We start from the raw sequence: 27,904 nt of genomic DNA, 5'->3' as shown, positions 1-27,904 counted from the left end.
CCGAGAGGGAGTTTGGGTGAAGGAGGGGGTTGTGAACTGAGGCGGAGGATTCCAGTGCAGGGTCTGGGAGGGGTCTGAGTGCAGGAGAGGATTCTGGCCTGGGGAAGGGGTGTAGAAGGGGGCACAGAGTCAGGGAGGGAGTTGAGACCTGCAAGAAGCACAGTGCAGGGGATCTGGGTGAGGACCTAGGGCAGGAGGGAGATGGTAACCTGGGGCTGGGAGTTAGAGTGTGGGAGGGGATGGGGTGCCAGGAGGTGCTTACCAAGGTGTCTCTTGACCAGCAGCCCAGCAGGACCCTCAGGAAGGCTCCCTGCCTGCCAGCAGCCCTAGACTGCTCAAAGCAACTAGCTGTTCCGTGAGGCTCTCTGCACTACAAGCCTATGGAGTGGGGAGGGGGAGGCTTCACGTGCTGCCTCTGCCCCCAGCACAATCTCTCAGCTCCCATGCCTCTCCCCACCATCCCCACACGCAGTACAGAAAATCACAAGAAACAGCCAGCCTCTTTGAGCAGCGTGGAGATGCTCTGTGCCTGAGGGTCATGGCCGGATGGGCTGTGGGCTGGATTAAAAGGTTTATTGGGCTACATCTTGCCCACTCCTGATTTAGACCAACACATTTAAAATGAGTACAAAAGCTAGTTCCATACTGGTTTGAATTGATCTTTTGTTTTCTACACTTGCTTCACACAGGCAGTTTAAATTTAATCAGCACCACATTCCTTCAGCACTATCAGTAGGAGCTGTTCTTTTCATTTGCATAAGCAAAGCCAATGAACTGACACTGTTATGCTCTGTCCCTGGATGGAATTAGTAGCCTGACATTGGTTGGGTCAACAGTTTGGTCAGCTGTAACCCTCATTCTATTGATAAAGCAAACAAAACAGAACAAAGAGGTTACCTAGCTGCCAACCAAAGAGGTAGGAATCTGCAGACACCTTTCAAAGAAATGTGGGGTGAAGAAAATGGCCCAGCTACAGAGGAAGGATAGATTGTGACCAGGCCAGTGGAGGAGGCAACAGAGAGATCTGGATGTGACAATTTTGGGAAACCAGCTAAATGAACTTATGAATTTTATTAATTCTGTTTATATCCTTATTGATGTCTTCTGCTAAAGACCAACCATCACATTAGATTACATCATCCTGGGACAGGGCACACTCGCCCCACACTGGAAAGGAGAGGGTTAACCCTGCTCTGAGGCCTGAGAAAACCGCACCGTTTCTGCCTTACTGAGCAAGCTCCAGCTGCACAGATATAAAGGAGCAGCACAGCTCAGTTGGGGTGGATGACTGGAGGGAAAGGACCTGCAATGAAAACCTAGGCATAGAGGCACTACCGCTTAGGCTGAAAGCCAGAAGCTCCCAGAGGCCCCATCGGGTCCAGAGGCAACGGCTAACTGGTGAGTGAGCCAATGCCAGGGAGTCAGCATGTTTCAGTCAGAGCTTTTTCCTGCTGACTAAGTGGCTGGAGTATAGCCACTAATAGGGCCCTGGAGTGAGGGCCTGGACTCCTTGCCACAAGTTATAACCCCCTCCCTTATCTCCTGCCCCTTACCATGGAGCTACACAATCCTGCAAATAGGGGCAAGATACCGACTCTGGCCATTGGACTGCACTGCCCTGTGGACTGAGGTAAGTTACTGAATAGAGCTATTGGGGCCATACTGCCCTGCAAACTGGGGTGAGTTACTAACTCTGGCTAGTGGGCCACACTGCCCTGGGGATCAGGGTGAGTTTGGCAAGTAAGCCACCCAGCTACAGAACTATGGGAGGAGCTAGAGGCACAGTTTGGGGAGAACAAAACAAGACATTATATGTGCACTCCTCAGTGGGAGACGAGTGCACTCACCCTGCACTGGGTATGGCCTTCCCTTATGGTGTCACGTATCCCTGTTAAGGGGAGGGAATGACACAACTAAGTGTCTGTCCCTGAATTCAAGCACCATTAAAGACTGTCAGTAATTGTTCTGCAAAGGCAAAGTAAATCCGTGCACTCTTCAGGTGCCTTGCAAAGTCTGTTACTCGCTCTAAGGGTCACAAAGTCTCCCAAAGGGTAAAACTGTAAAGTAGATTATCCCTGCAAATGAGGTTCTGGAGAACTACTGGTTATGTGAGAATTACTGGTGGGAGGGAGAGAGGGGCTCCACCCTGATCTTGAGGCTTAATGCTGCTGGGTCCACATCCCAAGAAGGGGAACTCGCATTTGAGTCTGTACTTCAGGGATGTGCCTGAAAGGCCAGTCTCACAGGTAGCATCTGGCCATCGCTCAGAAGATCCAAGGTTTGGGTCCAAAACAGCAGCTCGGTGACAGCCCACAAAAGGGAGCTCATCCTGGGCTCCAGTACAGGGTTTCATTCCTGGCTCTGTCACTTGCTTCCTTTGGGGATTACAGTTAAATAATTTAGTCTCTCTCGTAAATGGGGATAATAATCTCCCTCACCTCACAGAGGGGGGTCAGGCTAAATCCATAAATGCTTTCGATACATTTAAATGCAACAGTAACAGTTGCAATATAAATGCCTAGATGGAATCTGAATACCAGGACCTGTGACGAGGGTAACCACATTATGGAGTTGGAATCTAGAGAAGTAGACAAGTTGTTTTGCTCTTCAGTGATCAGAGCACACAGCCTTGTTGGAGCCCTGAAGGGGACACCAGTTAGTAACATCTTTAGCAGAGCCCTGGGAACAAGTGTCTCCCAAGAACAAAAACTCCCGTGATGTGCAGGATGCTGACATTACACCCATTTTCACACAGTCAGTCTCTGTGTTTTGCTAAGAGCACAGGTTGCAGAAATGTATTTTTGTTTTGGGTGCTTGATTTTTGGCCACTCAGTTTGTCATCTAACACCTCGTTTTTGGAGTTAAGAACATAAGAACGGCCATACTGGGTCAGACCAATGGTCCATTTAGCTCAGTAGCCTGCCTTTAGGTGCAGGCCAATGGCAAATGCTTTAGAGGGAATGAACAGAAGAGGTATCCATGCCTTGTAATACCATCTTAGCATCTGTGTAACTGGGCGTGCCTCACCACCATGGGCACCTCCTGGTGGACACTCTGGGAATTGGCTTTTTGGTGCTAGAGTGCCCCCTTCTGGCTGATGTCTCACCCATGGTTATCTATTTTCTCCATCTCTGGGTACTGCCCTACCACAGTGCTCCCTTACTCTGGGGTCCTCCCCATCTGGGAGCCCCCAACCCCTATACCCACCTTGCCTCAGTGACCCACTGCCAGTTGTCATCTAGCCCCTTACCCCAGAGACAAACTGTAGTCTGAAATGGCCTCTTATCACTGGCAAGGGGGTGTGGACCTGCTGCCTTTGCCTACCCTGGCTGCCTCTCTACAGCCTTAGAGAGGTCTGGCAAGCAGAAAGGTGGGTTAAGGAAGAGTGAGCCAAATACGAATTGCTGATGTATATCAGGATCCGCCTCCCTCTGCCAAAATCCTCATCTCCTCTCGCTGCTTATCTGCCTCTCTGTGATCTCCCCAAATCTCAGCTTTCTAGACACCAGCGTGTAGCTTAACAAATATAGGAGCAGCATGAGCAAGAGCCAATTCAAAAGTTGTTGCTGTTCTTAAAATCCTCAATAGTCCTGTTCCAGCCCAACTCAGACTTCTTTTGCCCAACGACAGGCTTGGAAAGGGAAAAGGGGAATAAACACAAATTTAAGAAATTAAATTTAAATTAATGAATCCAAAAGGCATATTTTTTTCAAAAAAATCTGTATTTAAAAATTAAATTAGAAGTTGACAGCCTATGTTAAGGCCTTACATTTAATATAAAATCATTTAGATTACATACAAAAAATATCAAGTAGTACTTGTTTGCTGCCAAGTTTTAAAGAAAGTCAAACCACTGAACTGGCAGAAGTCACTGGTGCTAAGTACCTAGAAAAAGTTTGCTGAAGTGCTAAATCAGTTTTTGACAGCAGTAGCCACTTCTCCTAGGGTAGAAATAATATTTTCTTCATTTCAGTTTCTGCCACTACAGGTTGGACCTCCCTGGTCCCAGCACTCTCTGGTCCCAAATCAGGGAATTTGCGGGGCCAAGGAAGGTCAATTCCCAGCTGGACTGCTTCTCTCCTTTTCAAATCTCAGCTGCAAGAATCTTTCCTTCTTCACCCACTTAATCTTCCTCCCTTTGTATTTAACTCCATATTCCAAGTGTGCATGGAACAAGTTTATTTTATACAGTATCTTTCATACATGAATCATTTACAGCTTCTCTAAACATTGCCACTGAGTCAGAGTAGGAGAACCAGAATAAGTATCTGAAGAAACTGGTAAGAAAAGCACAGACCACTGAATAGTGGAACCCCACTGGTAAGAGGGATTTGAGTCTTCATCTCACTCTCACTCTCTATAAGCAGGGCTACAAGTAATTGACAGAGGTGGATGTGCAGAGGAGAGAAAATGGTACAAACCAGGGATGTAAAATCCTGTTTGATTAGTTGGCCAGTTAAACACTAAGTTTAACTGGTTAACTGATTAAATGGGGGAAAACAGGGGTCCCTCCAGGTTGGCTGGACTGGAGCAGCCCCCTGCCCGTCGCAGCCAGGCTGGGGTGCCCTTCCACCCCCACCTCCTGCCACAGATGAGAGCTGCTCTGGCCAAGCTGGAGCACCCCTGCCCGTGGCACACCCAGGTCAGGCCGGCTGCAGACAAGGGCTGCTCCAGCCCGCACCGGTTAACCATAGCAGTAAGCCTCACCCATTAAGTGGGAGGCTAACTGGTTAACCATTAACATCCCTAATACAGATTGAGAGGGGGGGAGAAATAGCATATTCTGAGTGGGTGTAAAACTCAAGTAGCTGCTAGTCCACCCATCCTCCTCACCTGCCCCTCTCCAGATTTTGAGCATGAGATGCACGCATTGGCTACCTTACCTTCTGCTCCAATTGACACCAGCTTCACTCCTTTGCTAGCAATGAAATCCAGGGCCTTGTTCACATTGGAGATTTTGTGTACTCGCATTTTGCCTCTTTCAGGCTTAGCTAGACGTTCACCTATCCAGAAAGGAAACAAAATACAATACAAATTCAGAACTGCTCCTTTCCACTCTTCCCAAAACCAGCTCAACATTCACCCCCACCCCTTCAGAAAAACAGAGATGAGCTCTGCAAAGACATTAGTGGGATCACTTCCCATCTCCCACCCCTTCCTGCTCCTTCAGTTCTGAAAGGATGCTGGTGTGAACCCTAGTAGAAATTAAGCAGGGAGGGGAGGGAAGGAGAGAACATGTGATCCTGCATGCCACCTCCCACCCCCCCCCACCCACACGTTGCCTTAAGGCAGCACCAGGTACTGAGAAAGGCAGGTCTGTCCTGGGGGCCCAGCCAGGCATGGAGGTCAGAGAACACTGAGCAGGGAAGGAAGGGTCATTCACCCCCCCCCCCCCATATAACAGAGGCACACAGCTCTCTCTTTCTCTCTCTCTCTCTCTCTGTGGGGGGGGGGGGGGAGAGGAAATAGTGTGTCACCTCTCCCTGTGTGAACCCTAAAAACCTAAAGATAAGAAAGAATCCAACTATTCAGTATTTCTTTTTAAGAGGGGCTCAGTCAACTTGATGATTTGAACGTCTAAACGCCGTTGATCTTGCTTGAATACAGCAATTTTACTAGGTGTCCCATATTCAGTCTAGGGAAAGACAGTTGCCCTATCTGTGATGCCTGATCCCGCAGGCAAGCTGATCTACCAGTTGACTTTTTGGCAGGCCCATTCTAGCATGTCAATTTAAATCAATGTTTATCAGACAGTGACTGAGAAAAATCAAATCCTGCCAAACCTACAGATGGGGCAACTACCTGAAGTGTCCTTGGGTGGCTATATTGTAGTAAATGTAGGAATGGAAGCAATGGGCTTAAATTACAGCAAGGGAAGCTTAGGTTGGACATTAGGAAAAAGTTCCTAACTGTCAGGGTGGTTAAACACTGGAATAAATTGCCTAGGGAAGCTGTGGAATCTCCATCACTGGAGATATTTAAGAGTCGGTTGGATGAGATGTCAATCAGGGATAGTCTAGACAGTGCTTGGTCCTGCCATGAGGGCAGGGGACTGGACTCGATGACCTCTCGAGGTCCCTTCTAGTTCTAGTGTTCTATGATCATTGTGGGATTGTACACGCTCCACAGGGGATGGGTTACTGCAGCTGTCCCGGAAGTGAAACCAGTAGGTCGTCACACCTCCAGGGAAACGCCACTTCCCTGGGCAGCTTGCTTGTGTGTTTCTTCGGGTTCAAAGTGAATTCTCCAGAGACCAACAGACAAAGCTTGAACTGACCTTGGCCTTTCATTCAAGTTCTAGAACCTGGATTAAATGTGAACTTGAAGCCAGGGGGAAAAGCCTCTTGTGGGTTCCGAAGGGCTGAAATCTAGCAGTTCGGGTTGGCCTCTGGTAAGAGTTTTTGTGTGCAAGTTGGTTCTTTTATATAAATGTTTTCTCTCTAATGCAGGACTAGGCAAAATGCAGCCTGGGGGCTGGATCCAGCCTGCTTAACACTTTGATCTGGCCCGCAGACTGCATCGGGCTGCTTTCTATTTATATCCTGCTGCCCATGTGTGACGGGGCGACCAGGCCCGGCACTGAAGGGCTGGGAGTAGACCGGGCTCAGTTGGCTGAAACAACCCCGCCCCACCAGCCCTGCTGGGCCTGCTCCCAGCAGAGCCAGAGTATAAAGGCAGAGGGAGCCCTGCAGAAGGGGAGGCAGCTGGAGGGTAGCAGGGCACAGGCAGCAACCCCAGTGTTCCTGCAGCAGCTGAGGCCAGAAAGAGGGCCAGCATCGGACTCTGGAGTAAAGCCAGAAGCCAACCCTGCCTGAGGGATCGGACCACCTACAACCCCAGCACCAGCCCCAGTAAGGACCGACACCGAGGCAGACAGACTATCGGGGTGCCAGATTGGTAGGAAGCAGCCCAGGGCAAGGGGTTGCTATCACAGCTCGGCCTGTATCGGCCAGATTCCCCACCAAGCAGGCAGGAGCCATAGTCCCTGCCTAAAGGGCCCTGAGCTGGGACCCGGTGGAGAGGGAGGGCCTGGGTGCCCCTACCGCCCCTTTCCCCTACCCTGGGCAATCATCCCCAGCCAGGAGAGGCTTTTCCAGGGGCTAGGACTGTGGTACCGTATATGCCCTCATAGAGGGGCCTGGACTTTGTATTGTGACGGTTAGTACCATGTATGCCGATTGAGGGGCCCGAACTGGGGCAAGGGTGTGCCCCTCGACACCATGCCACCGAATTTCCTGGTGGTGGCTCAGGCAGCAGGATCCTATTTAAATGGCTCACAGTTGCGGCACTACTTGCAGGGATCAGACCCGCAAACCTTTTAAATAGCTGCAGCAATCCCAGGCAACTGCCAGCCAACGTGGTAGCGGCGGAGCTGGGAGTCACGAGCCCTTTGCTGTATTATTAATTCAAAGTCCAGCCCCAGAGAGCCCTGTGGCGGAAGCTAGTCCCCAGCCTCACCCCTTCCAGGGGTGGAGCCAGCCTGTAATCACATAGCAAAAGTCATTAAGTGTCCCCCTCTGAAAATTATTGCCCACCCGTGCTCTAATGCTTAAGAGTAAGTGTGTTTGTGTAGAAGGAGCTGTGTGGTAACTTGTAACTGCTGGTAGCACATGGCTTTCTCCCCAAGGGCTGTGAACAAAGCGCAGACACTGGCCTTGTAGAGTAAGTCTGGCTTGCAGGGGATGTATGGCTGTCAGCTGCCTGCCTTGCACTGAGTCAGAAGGGACTGAGATGCAGACCTCTGCCCTAGAGAGGTGACTGCTGGGAGCCCAGAGCCTCAAGCGAGCATCCTTGCTGGATCAGAGAAGGGGCTACAAGCGCGATTACCCTAAAACTGTGACACACAGTATCTCTCCCTTACATGGATATGATGCATTTGTAACGGCTTGTAATGATGCTTTGATATGACACTGCTGGATGCTTTAATGTTTATTATAACGAGGAGAAAGCTACGGGTGATGAGATGTATCTGGCCTTTGTGGGTCCCTGCTGGAGGTCTCACAGTACTATTACCCCTACTCCCCAGTAGCAACCAGCTGAGAGAAAAAGAGCAGCAAGGGCGAGAGGTGGGGGGGTGTCCTCTAAGCTTGCCTCCCCTAGAAAGGGCTTTTTGAAGTTGCCATTTCCCAGGCCATGCAGACCTGGCCCTCCAAGGGCTAGAGGGGCTAGGAACAGCCTATCAGAGTCCTGCTAGGTGAAGGGAAGCCTGGATGGCCCTGCCTCAACAATGTCTGCCTTGACTATAGTGCAGACCCCTGAAAAGCAAATCCCCGGCCTGGTTCAAGTCTGGTGTACCCAAAGCACGCAGGCAAGGCTGGGGTTCAGAGGGGACCTGTGAGAGTCAGGAATTGTTCTGCATAACCATGCAGACTAAACTTGGTACAGAGAGACCACGTCAAGAACACACAGGACAAGCAGCCTTGTATTGGTACTTTTGTTCTGATAAGCAAAAATGACAAGAGTACAGCCATGAAACTGTTACTTGCTCATATAGTTTTAGCAATATCCGGCATAGCAGAAAGTACTCCAACTATGAACATAAGTGCCTTATACAATATGTAATTACCAATATGTAATCGATTGGTAGTGATGATTAGAACGACCAAGTCGAGTATAAATATAGATGTAGAACACATAATTGGTGGAAGGGATGGGGTAAGGGACCCCCACTACCTTACCCACTGCAATTAAGAAGTTGGTGCCTGTTCCTACCGACAAATGCATCGTGGACCCCTCTATGCATGGGGAAAGAAAGAGGCCATGACCTTCCATCTGACAATTGTAAGTTGCTAACCATGGAACTGTGTGTGATTTATAGCAATAAGTACGTGTATGCTTTTATCTGTAAAGTTAAATATCTTGTGTACTGTCCTAGGTGTAGGTGTTGTCTGTGCTACCTATCCCATTCATTGGAATGGATTTACGTAACTCTGCATTTCTTTCCTTTACTTTTCTGTGTATGATAAAGTTTATCTTTGGTGTTTATTGGCTCCTCTCATATCTAATATCCCAAACACATGACACTTGGCCACATACAAGGAGCTGCCTGGGCTTAGCCATTGAGTTTCTCACTGGGACCTGAGAGATGCTCTCTCTGGCCATGGGAACCAGAGGGACAACCAGAGTTAGTTTTTTGGATGCATTTTGCATAGCCAGATTTGAAGGAAAAAGAACAAACTTAAGAACCTTAACCCTGAGATAAGGGTGAAGCTGAAGGGGGCAGGGAGGAAAAGGCCAAGGGAAAATGTAGCAATGAACTGAATAAAGCTGTACACGGCTGCTGTTTAGAGTGTCCCTGGATGGGAAACTGGAGTAGTGTGTGGGGGGGTCCAGGTTCCCCTCTTGGCCACAGATAAAGTGTCAAGCCCCCCAGAAGGTGGTAGGGTTTATTTGGGAGCCTGAGCAAAGGGCTGGATTTAAGGGGTGCCAAACAGGGGCTCAAGACCCTAGCAAGGCCAAATAGACTATTTTAGACTCCACACTAGAAAGGGTTTATTTGGCCCTTGACTTGGACACAGAGGCAAACCTCTGCAGATTCACCAAGGTTGGGGCTGGAAGCTTGCAGGAGGCATCAGGGTGAAAGGACTAGTATGCGGCACCTGGCTGCAAGAGGTGCTCAAGGTGAATGAAGCTGCAAGAAGGTGCTCAAAGGTGAATGCCCTTTCACAGGGAGCAAGCCCGCTCTTTGGCAAGAGCAAGTAATCTCTATTCGGACAGGACTGGCTCGCACAGCAAACTTCAGACCAACTTCTGCACTGAGTACAGCTTGGAAAATATTCTAGAAAAGCCTTTGGAAGATATCCTACAGGAGTATTTTGCTTCAGATATATTTGTGGGTCTTTTGATTGGCTTCCTATGAATAGTCACATGATCCAGTTTAACAGGCATTCATTAAAAAAACCAAAACGCTTCCGACTTTGAAACTGAATTTTAATACATTTTCTATAAGCAGGCCATGAGAAACCTAGATAGATACATGTCAGACACCAAAGCAGAACTATCCAAATGTCAAGAGAGTCAGAGTTCAAAAAATTGTAAGAGATTTTGCATGCAGAAGAGATAAACGTGCAAATTTGGTTATTAGTGGTACTGGTTATCCAGTGAATTAATTTTTCATTCCAAAGATCACTGCTAAGACCCAGTGAGAGCATCATTTAACTGAGTGAGAGCAGGATCAGCCTCAATATCATTTGGTTTAATGGTGAAGAGGAAGTTGTTTTTTCCATGAACTCTTCTGTTCCATTAAAGAAAGGTGTTGTTTCTTTAACAAGTTTGGAAAGGTGAAGAGGGTAACCGATTACTTCAGCGGGCATTCTCTTCTCTTCCCTTATCTGCCTAGTGAGAAAAATTAATTGTATTCCCAATTTTAATAATTGTTTGTTTATTGCAAGCCTGTTTTTTACCTGACAATTAAGAGGGGATACTCATCTTAACACTACCATATAAACATGGTTCTTTACCTAATTTCCTACCTCCCTCTTAAATTTAAAGTTCTCTCACTTAATGGTTTATAACAGTGGTTCTCAGACAGGGAAATTCTGCACCCTGCATAAGACCCAGAATTCATACTTTCTGCAGACTTCTTGGCTTCCCCACAGAAAAATGAAGGAGTAAAAAAGCCTATGGGGAACACATACCCCAGAGAGTAGACCAATGCAAGAGCTGAGAAGGATGGCTGAGCAGGCATGCATTCATGGAGAAACTAGGGATGTGAATGACTAATCGACTATCTGATAAGCAAATGCTTATCGGATACTCGACACACTAATCGCTCTATCAGAAAAAGAGGCAAGGGGGGGTGAGGAGGAGAGGAGGGAATGCCTCAAAGCAGCAGTGCTGTGGCAGTGCCCATTCAGATGGCTGGTGGGTTTCGATCATCTGCTTCAGATTGTGGAGAGAACTGCAGTATCTGTTGTGGAGCAGATGGAATGGAGTAGTGCTTCATGAAAGTATGATTAGATGACCATGTTGCTGCTCTACATATTTCCTGGATCGAGAGCCCCTTGAGGAAAACAGCTAATGTCGCCATCGCTCTGGGCCTTCGGAGTCATTGGTAATGGCCTATTCTGGCGCGAGCAGCAGGTAGTAATGCATGATGTTATCAGCTTTGATATGCGCGGAGAAGATAATGGTTTTCTCTTGGACCTTTCGGACAGGGATACCAGCAATCTCTGGGATAGTCGAAAGGGTTGAGTCCTATCCAGATAAAAGGCAATTGCTCTTCTAACATCCAGAGTGTGCAATATGGCTTCTTCACTGGAGAGGTGTGGTTTTGGATAGAAGGTGGGAAGGATTATCAGTTCATCGATACAGAATTCAGAACCAACCTTGGGTAGGAAGGGCGGAAGGGACTGTAGAATAATCTTATGCCTGTGAAAGGTCCTGTAATGGGGGCGAGGGCATGAGAGCTGTGAGTTCACTAATCCTCCTTGTGGATGTGATTGCCAGAAGGAACAATGTTTTTATCGTGAGAAAGGTAAGGGATGAAATTGCTATTGGTTCAAAGGGTGGTTTTGTGAGCAAGTGGAGGACCAGTCCTAAGTCCCACATGGGGGGGGGAGGGGTTATGAGTGCACGCAGTGAGTGAAGGTTTTGCAGGCTCTTCCAGAATCTTTTAGAGATGGGGTGGGCAAATATGGAGAACCCATCAATGGGAGGGTGGAAGGCCGTGATGGCAGCCATGTGCACACCGAGTGATGAAATTGACAAATTTTGTTGTTTCAGGTGCATAAATTATTCCAGTATCAGGCACCGTGGATGATGTGGACCCCCCTGTGCATGCACCACTGTGTAAACCACTGCCACTTGTATAGGTAAGTCCTGCATGTCGTTTGTCTCCTGCTCTGTAATAGGACATTTTTCACTTGTTGGGAGCACTGCTGCTCTGCTTCTGAGAACCAGACGGGTACCATGCCGCCAGGTGGAGCGTTTGCGGTTGGGGATGAAGTATTGAGCCCTTGTTCTGGGAGAGAAGGTCCAGGAAGCTGGCAGGGAGGTCGTAGAGACAGTTCATAAAAACCATGTCTGTCGAGGCCATGCTGGGGCTATTAGAATCACATGGACCCTGTCTGTCTGTATTTTCCAGAGGACTCTGGGAATGAGAGGGACTGGGGGGAGGGCACGTATAGCAGATGGGTCCCCCAAGTAAGGAGCACTGCGTCCCCCACGGAACTGTGTCCTATGCCTGCTCTCAAACAGTACTGGGGGCATTTGGAGTTCTGTCTGGTCACAAAGAGGTCTATCTGCGGTACACGCCAGCATTGGAACACCTTGTGGGTGCTGTGATCGTGCAGCTTCCACTCTCCCTCAGCTTCCTCACAGAGCATATCTGCCATAATATTCTTTTCCCCCAATAAGTATGCTCCTGTGATGGTTATGTTGTGGAGGATACACCAATTCCATATGCCTCTGCTCGTAACTACTGGGATCTCGCACCCCTTTGGTGATTGATGTAGAACATCGTAGTCATATTGCCAGTGAGGATACGCACCGAAGAGCCCTGGATGTGTGAGAGGAAGTCTTTGCACACGTTGTGAACTGCTCGAAGCTCAAGCAGGTTTATGTTAAGTCTGGATTTGTCTTTGGACCACTTCCCTTGCATGACTACTTGTTGGAAGTGTGCACCCCAGCCTATCAGCGAGGTATCTGTAGTAATTTGTTTGGATGGCTGATCCCGCTAGAAAGACACCCGTTTGCATAGGTTCTGCACATGGGACTACCATCCCAGAGAGGTAAGGACTGTGGAGGAGGCAAGACGTGCCTGCGGACGTGGCCGCTGACTGGCATGTACACTGAAGAAATCCAGTGTTGGAAGCATCGAAAGTGCAGCCTTTGTAACGTTGTGTGGGATATAGTATAGCCTCTTTAATGGTTGCCTTGAGGATAGGTCATTTGTCCTCTGCAATATTATGCATGAGCTCTGTTTGGTGTAATTATTGAAATCATTCGCAAGTAGAGCCGTGTAGTTGGCTATGAGAAGCTGCAGGGTTGAAGAGGAGTACATCTTCTTCCCAAAGACATCAAGGCATTTGTGGTCTTTGCCCCGTGTGTGAGCTTTGTGCTCTGGGTTTTTGGACCTTTGGTTCGTGGCATCAACTACTGAGGAATTAGGTTGAGGATGTAGGTACAGGAAGTCCATGCCCTCTGATGGAACAAAATACTTTCTATCAACCCTTTTGTTGGTCAGGCGGGTTGTGGCTAGGGTTTGCCATACTTTGTTGGCTGCCTCAAGGATTGCTTCATCATGAGGCAGGGCAATTTTGGGTTTTGCAGACAGCTGCAAGTTCTTTAGAAGCTTATGGTGATAGTCTTATCAGAGTGTATCTCCTGGCTGATAGCCACTCTTTTAAATAAGTCCTGGAATTGCTTAAGGGCATCACTAGGTGTTGGATCATTTGAGATAACTGCCGCATCAGAAGCGGAGGAGGAGTTATCATTAGGTGGTATGTCTGATTGCTGGACTGTTGGGTCAGCCTCAATTTTCCCTTCCTCTAGATCTGTGCTCTCAGATGGGGACTGCGATGGATCTAAATGCATAGAGGGCAGAGACCTCTGTGCAGGTGTAGGAGGGGCATGCCTTGGTGCCCCCAAAGGGATAGGGGAAACATCGGCTATGATGTCTGTCATAATACTGCCAGTCAGGGTGCCACGGAAGATATTTATCATGTGGTACCCATATGTCCCGTAAGATGCATGTGCTCTCTCTGGGGAAGAGTATTGGGAGGAGAACATACTCCTTGTACCCCTGTGGTAGGCACTGAATTGTGGTAAGGCAAGTGAACATGGAGAGCCTCAAATTGATAGCAGGGAGTGAGTGTGGTGCTGTGCTGAAGGCGGGGGGAAAGGAGGGGGCGGTTCTAGCCCTCCTGTCCCATCTAGGTGGTGCTTGTGTTTTGTGCACTGGGGAACAGCCGTAGGATGATAACTTGTGACCCTCTGCCATGTGCACTAGCGCTTGTGGTGGTGGTGACGGCATGGATGTAGTCACTCCCTTGGGGAATATGAGGTTAGCGTGAGGTACTGGAGGGTAGCTGGGGCGAGCCCTATCACCGCCCAGCGCTGATGGTGGAGACTGTCCAGGGGGTTCATACTGCATGAGGGATACTGATTGCGCCCACGGCACCCTAGGTGCCATTAATACCATTAGTACATCTGTTACATCAGGGCCCTTAGCAGGTGCCCTTTTTGATGACTGAGCAGCTGTTTTCACTGCCTGCTTGGAGCGTGCTTTTGAGCCGGTCATTGAGGAGGCTCAAGATTTCTCCATGCCTGAAGTGCCTGGTTCATCCTCTTTACTGATTCATGAGGGGAGAGAGCGGGCTGGTGAGGGTCTGGCTTTTGACCGTGCTTTCTGAGGTAAAGGGCTGGAAGGATTGTCCTGAGGAGATTTTGCGCTCGATCCCTTATTGCCCCCCTTTATAGCTATGGGGGTCAAGGGCTTTGGTCAATGGACAACGTGTGGGCTGTGAGCCATCTTTCCTTGTGAGCGCTCACTGTCAGACTCTGGCAGTGGACACATTTTTGCAGTACATGCATGGCCGGCCCGAGCCATTCTGGTGCCCCAGGCACATACCACATGTGTGGCCCCGCCCCCGCCTGGCCCAGCCATACCGTGCGGCGCCCCAGGCTGTCGCCCAGTCAGACCGTAGCTTGGGCCGGCTCTGGGTACATGTGTGTCCCCCAAACAGCATATGCATTCACTGTGGGCATCAGAGCTGGCATAGAATTCCAGCATTTTCCACATCTCTTATCCTTTGGAGCGCCTGGCATGTCTCCACAAGGGTTACTATGCCACACAAATTGTGTGGACCAAGCTGCCTGCTTGTTTTATCAGTTGGTTTGTTCGTCTCTCTCTCTCTCTCTTTTTTTTTTGGTTTGCTACAGCTTACTGCTGTGCAGCGGTAACGCCACCAGTGACTTTGTTTCTTTGTTTCTGTTGGAAGACAGAAAGCCGCCCTGAATAGTTGAGGGCATCTATGGCATTCGGTCTTGTTTCTAATTCAGAGTGAGCTGAGGAGGAGAGGGTTGAGCTCTGTCCGTAGTGGAGGGCGGTGAAGAAGGAGCCGAAGGGAAAGCGGGCTGCACATGCTACTTCAGAGGCAGGAATGCCGCTCTCCACTCGCGCATGCGCAGCCCACCTGATCACTGCTTCACAAGTCTACAATCCATGGCACCGGGATAAGCCCAACACCAACAGTGGAGCATCCACCGGCACATCACTCGAAGAAGAACTCTTGATGTGTCCATGCTGGCAAAGCACTTAGCGAGCACTAACTTTGCAATTGCTGAGTTCTGGGTAAGCCACCTTGATGAGATGTGTAGCGCTTGCTGCCCTCTGCATACAGTGCTGCAGCGCCAACGTGAACACTTAAATTTGCTGTTTTGTAACTGGTCTCCAAAAATGTCCCATAATCTTTCCTGTGGCTACTCTGCTCTAGGCTATCTGCCCTGCAGGCATGTGTGTATCCCCTTTCACAGCTCAGTCTGAGTCAGCCTGCATGCTGTGCTGATTTGCTCTGGGACACAGAGCAAAACCATTGACAGATAGAATATGCCTGCTGTTAAACACACAGGCAGGCATCTGTGAGTGAGAGAGATCAGTGCAGAGAGCAGGGGAGAGGAGGCTGATGTCAGGCCCTTGCCTCACAACAAGTGGTTATCTGCCACTGTCTGAATCATGCTGACATCCCCTAAAACAGTCTCTCCACCCGCCCAATACACATACTCTCCGCCCCTCACTACCTGAACTTCTGTTGAAAAGCAGCTGTCAAGGTAACAGGATGACCACAGAATAATGGGATTGGGAAACCTGCATCATGTGATGTTGACTGTTCCATGCAGCATTGCAAACCCTCCCCAAAGCACCATGCAGCCAGTTGTACAGTGGGATGGCTACCACAATACACTGCTCTTTGTGGCATTGCAAGAGCCGCTAATGTGGTTATGCTCCACTATCACAAGGAGCACGGTGTGGGCACACAACAGCAGTTTCCCTGCCGCGCTCTGTGAGTAGCATGGTAACTGCCAGTGCTATACATCTGCTAGTGTGGACATATGCTCCGTCCTTCTTGTGGCTGTTGCTGAATCCTGGGCCTGGAGATGTAAGGGTGCAGCGTGAAGCAGGCTCTGTCCCTGAGGCATAACAGAAATGTAATATCTAAACAGGTAGGCTGTTAACGGTTGTTCATTGTTCCCTTTCTTTGTCAATTAAGGCTCCTTTGCCAAAGTGATGTAAAAGAGCCTTACTGTAAAGGACAGCAATTGGAATCCTTAGCTAGGAAGGGTGGCCGTGTTAGTTATGTTTCAGTAAAGACAGCAAGGAGTTCAGCGGCACTTTAAAGCCAAATGTTTTAGGGCAGAAGGTCTCAAACTTTATGATACCGCGACCCCCCCCCAGGGAGTTGGGATCCACAATTTGAGAAATGCGCTATTAGGGTATTCGAGAATAAGCTTTTGTAAGCCACAACTCACTTCCTCAGATACTGAAGAGAAAAGACAGACAAAAGGGGGGAAGGGGGAGAATACAGAAATGAGACTGACATGAGTGCTAATGAAATCAGAATTAATTTGGCTCATCTCCAGCACTGGTGAGGAGGTGAGAATACCTGAATAGGAAGTTACCTATTGTAATGTGAGAACCACTCCATGTGTTTATTTAGACCGTGGTTCAGGGTGTCAAATTTGCATATGAATTCCAGCTCAGCAGTTTCTCTCTTCAGTCTGTCTTTACAGTTTGTCTGAGACTAGCAACTTGCAAGTTCTTCCTGGGCACACAGTATTGGTTAAAGTGCTCCCCCCTCTGCATTTGACAGGCCACTATTCTCTGACACCCAGAACCAAGGTCCAAAGCACGAAGTAATTTCCCATTCAGGAGCTCTCAATCTCACCACTTCAACTCATCTGATGTAAGTGGGTTTTACCCAAAAAAGCTCATAATGATAATATATTTGTTAGTATCTAAGGTGTCACAGGACTGTTCATTGTTTCTACAGTTACAGACCAACTTGGCCACCCCTCAGACTTCTCACCATTGTTTAAGATAAGCCACATCTATTCTGATTTAATTTTGAATTGCTCCGCTCCAGCACCAATAGTGACTGCTCCAGCTCTGCTCCAAATCCGCACTGCACTCCGACTCAAATTAATTAACTAAATAAAGTGCATACTGTAATTTTGAAAAAAATATTTTTATTCGGTTTTAAAACAATTTAAATGTCAACAAACTAAAATAATTCATAATTCAATCTGTAAAAAATTACATCAATCAAGTCTTCTTTCATAGCCTGTCACAGATCATTTAAATTTAACTTTAAAGCCGAAAACAGTCGCTCTACACTAGCTTGAGTTGTTGGCATGCTCGAAGCAATTCTACGGGCAGCCTGAATGAGATGTGGGTAGCTGTGAATGGCCTCAAAAACAGTCTTAACTTTTAACCTACCAATAGACTCCATCGCCTCACAATCTTCCCGAAAGTTTCTCTTGAATAATGCTTCATTACAATTATGAATCACAGAAACTCGCCGGCGTCTGTCTTGTTTATCCAATTCCTTTTCAAAGTCGTCATCTTCTGAAGAATTGGTGCTTGAATTATCTTCATTTCCCTGTGATGGCTGAAGAAGTCTCAGGGATGGATGCTCAAACAAGTTCAGAGTGGAGACGGAAGTTTGAGAACAGCCTGCTATTTCTGAAGGATGTGAATTTTCCGAAACCGCAAATTCAATTGTTGATGACTCCTTTTGTTGTGTTTCGTTTTCTTCAACCTCTTTCACAGAGTTCAAATGTAGCAATAGATTTTGTTTTTCGAGTTGTTGAGCAATATCAAGGAGCCCTTCCTTTGCCTTTGGTATTTCCTTTGAGGCAAGAAGAATCCGATACCGTGGGTCAACAAGCTCCAGCAAGGAAATGAATATTGTCAAAAAGCTTCTCTTCGTCTTTCTGCACGGAGGATAGAATTCCTTCTGCAATTTGTCCACCATTTTCTTGCAAGAATGTTGACAGTTTTTGCCATTCCTTCATTAAAACTCCCGGGGTTACATCGACAGCTTGAAGATTCATGATTGTTCGGTTTGGCTTTGCCAAGAGATCTCACAGGTTCTTCACTTCGTTTCATTCAGCTTTTGTTAACTTGAGTTCTCTTGTTCCAGCAGCAGACACTTGTTCACAGTAAGATTGAAAAACGAGAAGCCGATCAATCATTGAAAATGTTGAACCCCAGCGAGTCACAGAATCCAATGATTGAGTTACCCCATGTAGATCAAGCAGAACACTTAGAATACTTGGAGTTTATAGTTTGACAACGACTTGTCGAATTTTTGCCCAAAATTTCTTCGCATGTTCTTTGTTCAGTATATCCCAGATTGCCAACTGAAGAGTGTGAATACCACACCTCATCAGTTGGACTTTTGAGTGGTCCTCATGAAGCCATGTTGGAAGTATGAGGCTAGGGTCATTAACCCATTGCGCAGCAGAATCCATGTTGAGTTAGATTTCATCCATTCCTTTAGTTCCTTCATCAGGCAAAATAGCTTCAGTTCTGTCCACATCCCTGTTCTCAGAGGTAGAATGGTTTCATTGTCCTTGCTGAAATTTTTGACAGAACATGTCATGTTTGCTGCATCGTCAATGCTCAGCACCTACATGTCACTCATCCCAAATTTTTCTAAAATAGCTTTTCCTTTACTTTTCACGTAGGAAGAATTGTGATGCCCTTCAGTGTCGATTATGTCCAAGGTTTTTACCACAGCTTTATCTTTTCCTTCTTCGTAGTACTGAGCATCGATTGCAAGGAAATTTCCGTTTCCACAGACTGCCGCATACATTTTCAGGTAGCACAATTTTTGCTCTAAAGTTTTCTTAAGCTCTTCGCGACCAGACTCAGCTGTGCTGACAACTAAATGACGAACCGCATTGTGCCCCATCGAAACGCCAAGCTGATGACCCATTTCACCTGCAATTTTTTAGAATCCTTTTGTTCTTTAGCCTGAAAGTAGCGAGCAGTGTTCAACTCAAGCAAACATTTCCACCAGCCCTTCACGGAAAGTATTGGCATCCATGGTGACTGTAATCTTTGAGGACTTCAAATATGAGTCAAATTTTGTTTGCTCACTTTTGGGTTTCTTTTCAGATGAAGCGCCGCAAAAAAATCTTTTCTCCAGGACTTTTCGAAGAGCCAGATGAAAGTCATTTAGTCACGTCAGCTTTCTGTTTTGCCTCATCTTCCTGGTCCTTTTTTGTAACCAGAGCTGCATAGTTTTCAGGATGGTTAAATTTTACATGCCACCAAAGGTTGAAACTTTTCACTTGTCTTGAAGCTACATGGTTTGAGCTCGCCATTCACATCCTTTTCCACCTTTCAAATTGCTGATTTCTTCTTTGCTTTTTCCCAAAGCCCAAAATTTGTGCTTTTCAAATGCAAAAGTAAAGATGTCATTGAGATCCTTTTCCGTAAATTGGCTATCAATCATGGGGGGCAGATATGATTTTTTTTGTTGAAGCCATGGCCAAATCTTCTTGTATTGCTACCGCATCCAAATGTTTCTTGTTATGATCTTCGAAAAGCAATGAACAAAAGCATTACTTTTTTTTATAATGTACTTGCTTGTGATATCTTATAACCAGTTAAGGTACAGGCAGTCCCCGGGTTACGTACAAGATAGGGACTGTAGGTTTGTTCTTAAGTTGAATCTGTATGTAAGTCGGATCTGGCGTCCAGATTCAGCCGCTGCTGAAACTGATCAGTTTCAACAGCGGCTGATTCTGGACGCCAGTTCTGACTTACATACAGATTCAACTTAAGAACCCCAGGCATCCCCAAGTCAGCTGCTGCTGAAACTGATCAGCGGCTGATTCCAGGAAGCCCGGGGCAGGGGCTTCCTGTAGTCAGCCACTGGTCAGTTTCAGCAGCGGCTGACTTGGGGACGCCTGGGGCAGAACAGCTGGGGTGCTGCCCGGTTGGTCCAGTAGCGCCCAGAGCGGCGCTACGGGACCAACTGGCAGCGCCCCAGCTGCTGTACCACAGGTGTCTGGAGCAAAGCCACGGAGCACGGGGGCAGCGGGACAGCCCAGACGCGCCGTGGCTGTCCACTGCCCGCGTGCTCCGCGGCTTTGCTCTGCTTTGCACCCCCCCCGGTCCTACTGGTCTGCAGACCAGGGGGATGGGGGGGGGGGGGCAAAGCAGAGCCAAGCCGTGGAGCGCACTGACAGCCCAGACGCGTCTGGGCTGTCAGCTGGCCGGGCGCTCCGGTGCTTGGCTCTGCTTTGCCCCCCCCCCCCCATCCCCCTGGTCTGCAGACCAGGGGGACGGGGAGGGGAGGGGGGGGCAAAGCAGAGCCAAGCAGAGCCAAGCCGCGGAGCGCGCGATCAGCTGACAGCCCAGACACTCTGGGCTGTCAGCTGGTCAGGCTCTCCGCGGCTTGGCTCTGCTTTGCCCCCCCCCTCCCGCTGGTCTGCAAGGGGACGGGGGGGCAAAGCAGGGCCAAGCCTCGGAGCGCGTGGGCAGCCGACAGCCCTGTCCGCTGCCCACGTGTTCTGCCGCTTTGCTTCCTCTCCCTGGTCTGCTGGAGACCAGGGAGAGGAACCCCGTTCGTAACTGCGGATCCGACTTATATAACTCGGGGACTGCCTGTACTTCGAATTTATTTTGGATTTTCTGGACAAAAATGATCGCATTTTCTTTTTTTACAAAAAAAAGTATATTTTAATATTTTAACATGTTTCTTGCAGTGTTAATGAAGTAAGAAGTATTTTTAATATACATAATACATTTTTATTTATAAATTGCAAGTTAGTTTTTCTTATGAAATTTTGCGGTAAAAATATTCGAAATATTTTCCAAGTTTTTAATTAATATCTCAAACGCTTTAATATAGATATATCAATGAAATTTGGCATGTGCCATAGCGTTAGTATGTGCTATCGCTGTTCTACAAAATTAATTGTTGGGAAGTAACGAGGCTACATGTTACAAGGTTGAAAATAAACACATACTAATCTAACTAATCTACACAAGTATGTACTCGCCTAACCTTGGCACAAGGGTGGGAGCAGTCTGCAGTGTTGCCGTATGTCTGATAATTATCTGATTCTTTAATAAAAACATGTCTCCAAAAACCTTTGTAATTTGTATCTGTACATTAAATCTTGATTTCAGCTGAAGTGAGAATAACTGAGACATATTACGTAAAGTGGTAAAGTAGATGTTAATATCAATTGTTATACAATCTGAAACTTTTTGGCACCTTTAGGACTTTCTTGCTAAAATATCATTAATTTTGGATTGAAAATGAAAAAAAAAAAAAACACAAACAAACCTGGAGCAGTCAAGATTTTCTGTGCTCCGGCTCCAGGCAAAAACCTGTAGCTCCACTGCTCTGCGCTCCAGGCTCCATACCAAAGCCCTGCTTTGAAGTGCCACTAGACTTCTTGTTATTTTAGCTAGGAAGGTCTATGTGCTCTCTTTTTTTTCCCCCCTGCTTTGTGCCAGAGAGGGCACAATGGGGTTAGATTATAGCTCAATATATTTTACATATCCATTTTTAAAAATGCAGGAAAATGACTGGCAAAGATGTATAATTTTCTTGTATGAAAGTCTGAGCAATTTAAAAGCAACATTCTAAGGTACAGACCTCTAAACACCAAAATAAAAGTAATGTAATTTAAATGCAATTTATTATAGGATTATAATTGGAATGCGGGCTATTGGTTACCAAGTATTTGTAACTTAACTTTTATGAGTTAAAGAAAGGCTGAACAGTTACTGCTTCACCACCCTGTATAGTAATTTAAATAAATTACCAAAATAAGTTGAAATGGATGTGCTTATAATGCATTATTTTTATAAATTCTAAGAATTTTGCCCTTTTTTTGGGTGCAGAATTCCCCCATGTTGTACATATATCCTTGGGGGTATGCACAGGTCTTCCAGGAGGTACAAATCATCTAGGTATTTGCCTAGGCTATAAAAAAAGAGCACTAGCAAAGTAAAATGTCATATCTTGTTTTATACTACTACATATATTGTACACTGAAATGTAAGTACAATTTTATATTCCAATTATTTTATTATATGGTCAAATGAGAAAAGCAAGCAATTTCAGTCATAGCGTGTTGTGACACTTTTGTATTTTTATATCTGATTTTATAGCCAAGTAAGGTGATACTTAGCATACAGAAAACAAATCAGACTGCTGGAAGGGGTACAAAAGTCTGGAATGTTGAGAGCAAATAGTCAAGTACATGATGCTCTGTGCTGCTTTCTTTTTGCATTTCCCTAAGCTTGCATAACAAAAGTCATTGTAAACAAAAGTGAAGCTGGCTTCAATCAGTTTCAGCATGAGGTTCAGTTCTTCAGATAATACAGCAGAATATTTATTTAAAAATAACTTAGCAGTGGAAACAAATTAAGAACTGAGGTCTTTCAGTTAGACTAGACTCTAGAATATAATTTTAAAAATAGAGTTTGGAGTGAAAGTATCAAATGACAGTGTTCCTATACGAATTTTTTCCTCCAATTATTGGAATGAACACATGAGAAGTGTTTGTTTTCCCCTTTGGCTTTCTACTGTTGGCACTGCTTTTCTGTACTGCTCTAAGACAATTAAAATAATATAGTCACTTCCACTTTCTGGTTCTCATGTACTAGCCAAAGTAGCTTAGGGCCAAAAAATACAAGGAACTGTTAGTTTAAAAGCTACTTACAGTGGAATTTGTCTAAAAATATTGGTCAGCTGCTTTGTGGAGAGACTTAGATCTGTGCATGGTTCTCAGCAGAGCTGACATAGCCCATTATTATTGTATGACTCTGCTGGCTCATTACTGGAGCATTTTCTCCCTAGCCCTGGGGAGCGCAAAGAAAAGGATCCAATCAGTGGAAGGCACTGTTACTGCAATCAAGATCTAGCTAGGGTTGCCAGATGGTTTCAGCAAAAATACCAGACACACTTGACATTACATCACAATCTACATTACATCTTATTTAGAAAATACCGGACATTTATATTTTTTCAATTTTTCCCGGAACAGAAAACTCAAATAGTGGACTGTCTGGTTCAAAATTAGACACCTGGCAACCCTAGATCTAGCCAGTAGGGAGCTCCACCATCCCTAGAGGACATGGAACAGAAAGACGTACTAGAGGTCAGGGGAGGTTCTGGAGAGAGTCAGGGCTATAAAGGAAGAGGGACAGCAGGCCAGAGGTAGTAGCCTGAATGCTGAAAATGGAAGACTATGAGCCAGGCAGACAGATCCAGTTGGCAGGGAAATAACTGTATCTACAGCAGGAATGTGCAGGGCATCAGCCTATATGCAAGATAGCATGTAGGTGGCTCACAACCAGTGAGATCCTATCCTGTATATCCCTGTACTGGATTGCCCCTAGGAGCTGGACTAGCCTCTTGTAACTGTGCCTAATATCTGCACCTTTCAGTGCCTGGCCGTCCTAGTAAAGGAACCATAAAGAGCTTGAATCTATAAAGCAGAGCACTTGCCTTGGAGTACATGCATCATGTGCCACCATACGTTCAAGGTACATCTGCACTGCAGCTAGAAGCATGCTTCCCAGCCTGGGTAGGTGGAGACAGGCTAGCTCTGCTAGCTGAGGGAGCACAGGTGGCAACTTGCACTATTTGCCCAAATTCAAACCTACCCAGACTCTCTGGGACATGCCTGTGCAGCTACCCATGCTACTTTGATCGACACAACTATTCTTAGCATTATGGCTCCCTGCTGCAGGGTAGTCATGCCATTAAAGGCAGACTGGTGCATTACATCACTCAAACACACTGCTATAGACTGGTGATAGAAATGTAGCCGTGTTAGTCTGGGGTAGTTGAAGCAAAATGCAGGACAATGTAGCACTTTAAGGTGCCTGCCTCCTGGTGTTTTTGCTCAAATAGACTAACATGGCTGCCTCTCTGAAACCAGTCTATAGCAAAATGCAGGACAATGTAGCACTTTAAAGACTAACAAGATGGTTTATTAGATGATGAGCTTTCGTGGGCCAGACCCACTTCCTCAGATCAAGTGGGTCTGGCCCACGAAAGCTCATCATCTAATAAACCATCTTGTTAGTCTTTAAAGTGCTACATTGTCCTGCATTTTGCTATAGACTGGTTTCAGAGAGGCAGCCATGTTAGTCTATTTGAGCAAAAACACCAGGAGGCAGGCACCTTAAAGACCAACAAATTTATTAGGGCGTAAGCTTTCATGAGCTACAACTCACTTCCTCAGATGCTTGAAGCAAAAGAAAGGCAGGAATACAGACATGGGAGTGTAACATCACTGCTAATTAAAATCAGGGTGGATTTGCATCCATTTATTCATTGGTTCTTGAGCTGGTGGTTTTAAGGTAGTGTGTGAAACTGGTAGTATTTGTTTCACTAACCCAGGTTGCCAGCTCTGTCCATGCATCTACCTTAGTGACACTATCACAGGACCTAACCACATCAGCCATATCATCAAAGGCTTGTTCACCTAAACATCTACTAATGTGATGTGCCATCATGTGCCAGCAATGCCCCTCTGCCATGTACATTGGACAAACCAGACTAAAAAGAATAAATGGACACAAATAAGTGTCCAAAAGAATAAATGGACACAAATCAGACCTCAAGAATGGACATTCAAGAACATTAAAAAACCAGTGGGGGAGCACTTTAACTTCCCTGGACACACAGTTACTGACTTGCAAGTTGCCATTTTTAAGAAAAAAAAAAAAAAAAAAAAAAAAAAAAGACTGCAAAGTGAAACTGCTGAGCTGGAATTCATATATGAATTTAACACCTTCAGAATATAGATCTGGAATGGCTCATTATAATAAGTAACTTCCCCTTCAGGTACTCTCTCACCTTGTTATCACTGAGAGCTACATTCACCTTGATTTAATTAGCCCTGATGTTATATTCCCGTCTGTGCATCTTCCAAAACTTTCTACCCTAATAAATTAGTTGGTCTTTAAGGTGCCTCTAAACTCCTTTTTAGTTTTACTGGATCACTTAGACTATTTAGAATGCTACCGTGCTCCAAATGCATTCCAGCACAGATGGGAACTCACAGTCCTCAACAGACAGATGACTGATAGGAGACAAGGATAACACAAACAGGATAATGATAGCTACAAGTCATACTGATCACTTTAAAGTTCAATACACTAAGTTTCTCTAACACATCCTCCCCTCCATCTTTCAATCCCCTCACCTTCCCTTTAGCCTCAGCACTCTGCAACTAGAACACCAGCATCCATATAAATTCACCTCCCCACTTGCCATTCCTCCCCTGCATGTGAGTGAGGGTTTCAAAAAGGTAAATACATGAAATAAGCAGATGACTCAGTCAGCTAGTTTCTTGCAAAAGAGTATGTACTGTGGAAATCTAATCCCTAGCTTCCAAGTCAGTAGCACTTTGGACTCTAAACCCTCGAAAACTAGCAGTCTAACACCCTAGACAGGGAGTTAGGGTCTGAGGGTCCCAGCTGAAGCACTGCTATTGGTAAATAAAGGAGGTGATTAAGGGAGCAAATGACGCAGAGGGCCCATTATTGCTGACGTGGAATTTTTTGCAACTTATTTGGGGTAAGGGGTCTGGAATTTGTTTTTACAAAAACAATTCAGTGACTTCAATCCCATTCCTTGCTTTAAGGAAGGTGTGGAGTGAGAAGAGCAAAAGCATTGGGTTAGTGGTCAAAAGCCCTAAAACGTGAGCTTAGCTCTCAGTACGCTGCAGATCAGGGAGAGGCACATTAACAGGGTAGCACTGACAAAGCTTCCATGCTATCCTGAATGTATTTAGTATTGGGGGAGCCACATTTTAATGACACTTAGACCCACATGAGACCCCTCTCACCTGAAATGACTTCCAGAAGTAACATGAGTTTAAGACCATCCCTGAAATCTTCCTCTATGTTGTCAATTTGCGTGCCAGCCTTGCGGAGGTGAGAGTTACACCATGCTGTGAATGTCTAGAAACAAGAGGGAAAAGAAGAGTGAGCTATCAATAATCTTTCTAGTGTCCATATTACATTCAGAAAGGAAATACAGACAATCAAATCTGATGCTAAGATAGACTGGCTTAGCTTCCAGCTACAATTAGACTGAACAACACACGATGCATTGAACTTGCTCTAGGGATGTTAAATAGCATTTAATTGGCTAATTCAATGCTTTTAAATGTATTAAGAACCATCAGGCTCTTAATACCTTTAAAAAGCAGAGGTGCAGCAGGGGGAACTGGGCAAGAGCCAGGAATCAGCTGTCCCAGATCACGCCCAGTCCCCTCTGCTGTGCCTCTGGGACTCTTGTACATTTCAAAGGAGGAATGCAGAAGTGCCTATCAACTAGTCGAGTACTCAATGGAAATTCCACCGACTACTCGACTAGTCAATTAACCGCGTTTTAACATCCCTAGTTTGAATGAAAGAACCATTCTTTTACCCACCTTTTTCCTTCATCAATAAGCCATTAGGAAGTACTATAGCCCACAACTTACAGAGACTACATAGAGCAGAGCCTCTCAAAGTGTGAGTGCAACATCTTAATAGGGATGGTATTGTGGCTTACCTCCTCTCTGCTTCATAAAAACCCCAGCCACCTCACCTCTCATTAATGGTCATTTAACAACCCTGATTATGTGGAAGAATAAATGGATTCCAAATAATTGTGGTATTTGCATTAAAGGCAGCAATATAGTAGCTGGGAAAAAGAAAAATGAAGTACCTGGTGACAAGCCACCATGAAGTGTTTTGTGGGCTGCATAGCCCATGGTTTGGGAGCCAGTGCAGCCCCCTCTAAAATAGAATGCAGCAACCTTCTATAAACTAGTGGTACAGTAAACCATTATATAACGCATGTTCATACACTGCATTTTTGACATACTGCAGTTTCCCTATAGTGACCCATTTTTATGCTGTGTGCACTATTTCTATATAGCATGCTCACAGGAGGGAGTTTGCATATGAGAGGGTTGGAGTGCGGGAGAGTGTTTCAGGCTCCCTTGCCTGCTGTCCATGGCAGAGGCACAGACGGGTAACTCTGCATGCTACCTCTGCCTGCAGCTTTGCCTGCTGCTTCCACCCGCAGTCAATGCTCAGGGAGGTACTGGGGCAATGCATGGAGCTTGCCCAGCTGTGCCTCTGCCAGGAAGAGCAGGGGCTTTGACTGCGGGTGGAAGCAGCATGCAGAGCTGCCTGGCTTCATCTCCACCATGAATAGCAAGCACAGGGACTTTCAAGGAACCACTCAAGGTGAGCACCCCCTGGATCCAGCACCCCAAGCCTCTCCCACATCCAAACCTCCTACCCCGTACTCCCTCCCACATCCAAACTCTCTCCCAGAGCCCATGCCCCACATGCCTCTCACACCCCCAACATGTACAACTTTTGTGGTGTCAGGGAACGTAACCCTGTTTTTCCTATTTATTCTTTAGTTTATATAACGTGTTTTCATATACTGTGATTTTCTGACTAACACATTATATAAGAGTTTACTGTGCTATATAGCAGAAGGAATTTCAGTCTACAGAGCGCATATATTCAAATTCCAGTTGTGCCTGGACATTAATATCCATGATTTTGAAAATACTTTGGGTCTTAAAATAACCCCAAGTGGCCAGAACGTGAGATTTTTCATGGGCATGAGCATAACCACAGAAAAGGTACTGTCAGCAGCTGTGGTGAAATTAGTTTGTCAGTCACCCTACAACCTGTGGTCATGTCTGTTTATGAAAAAGTCCTGAATTAGAATTACAATTTTGAATACGTGACAGCCCCCCATGCTTTATGAAAATTGGCTTATGAAAATACATATGCATAACTCAGATACTTTAACATTACAATCTGCTGGATCTGTATGTCCTACTTTGGTACATGTAGGATTCTTGTATGTGACGTTAGAAATATGAAAGTAAGAAACTGTTT

General features: G+C 46.2%; 1 protein-coding gene across 6 annotated transcripts in view; it reads right to left on the bottom strand.

Moving 5' to 3' along the window:
- Positions 1-27,904, bottom strand: part of ACTN1 (actinin alpha 1) — a 158,929-nt gene that overhangs the window by 70,495 nt on the left and 60,530 nt on the right. For all 6 annotated transcript variants that reach the window (XM_006130285.5, XM_075927344.2, XM_075927346.2 and 3 more), the window contains exons 2-3: positions 25,837-25,951; positions 4,884-5,003 (exon numbers count right to left, since the gene is read on the bottom strand). In XM_006130285.5, the coding sequence (XP_006130347.1) occupies positions 4,884-5,003; positions 25,837-25,951 (235 nt within the window). The remainder of the gene's footprint in view (positions 1-4,883; positions 5,004-25,836; positions 25,952-27,904) is intronic.

This window comes from Pelodiscus sinensis, chromosome 5 (assembly GCF_052426305.1).
Source record: "Pelodiscus sinensis isolate ZL-2025 chromosome 5, ASM5242630v1, whole genome shotgun sequence".
In the NCBI taxonomy this organism is placed as follows: Eukaryota; Metazoa; Chordata; order Testudines; family Trionychidae; genus Pelodiscus; species Pelodiscus sinensis.
This window is presented reverse-complemented; position numbering and strand designations above follow the sequence as displayed.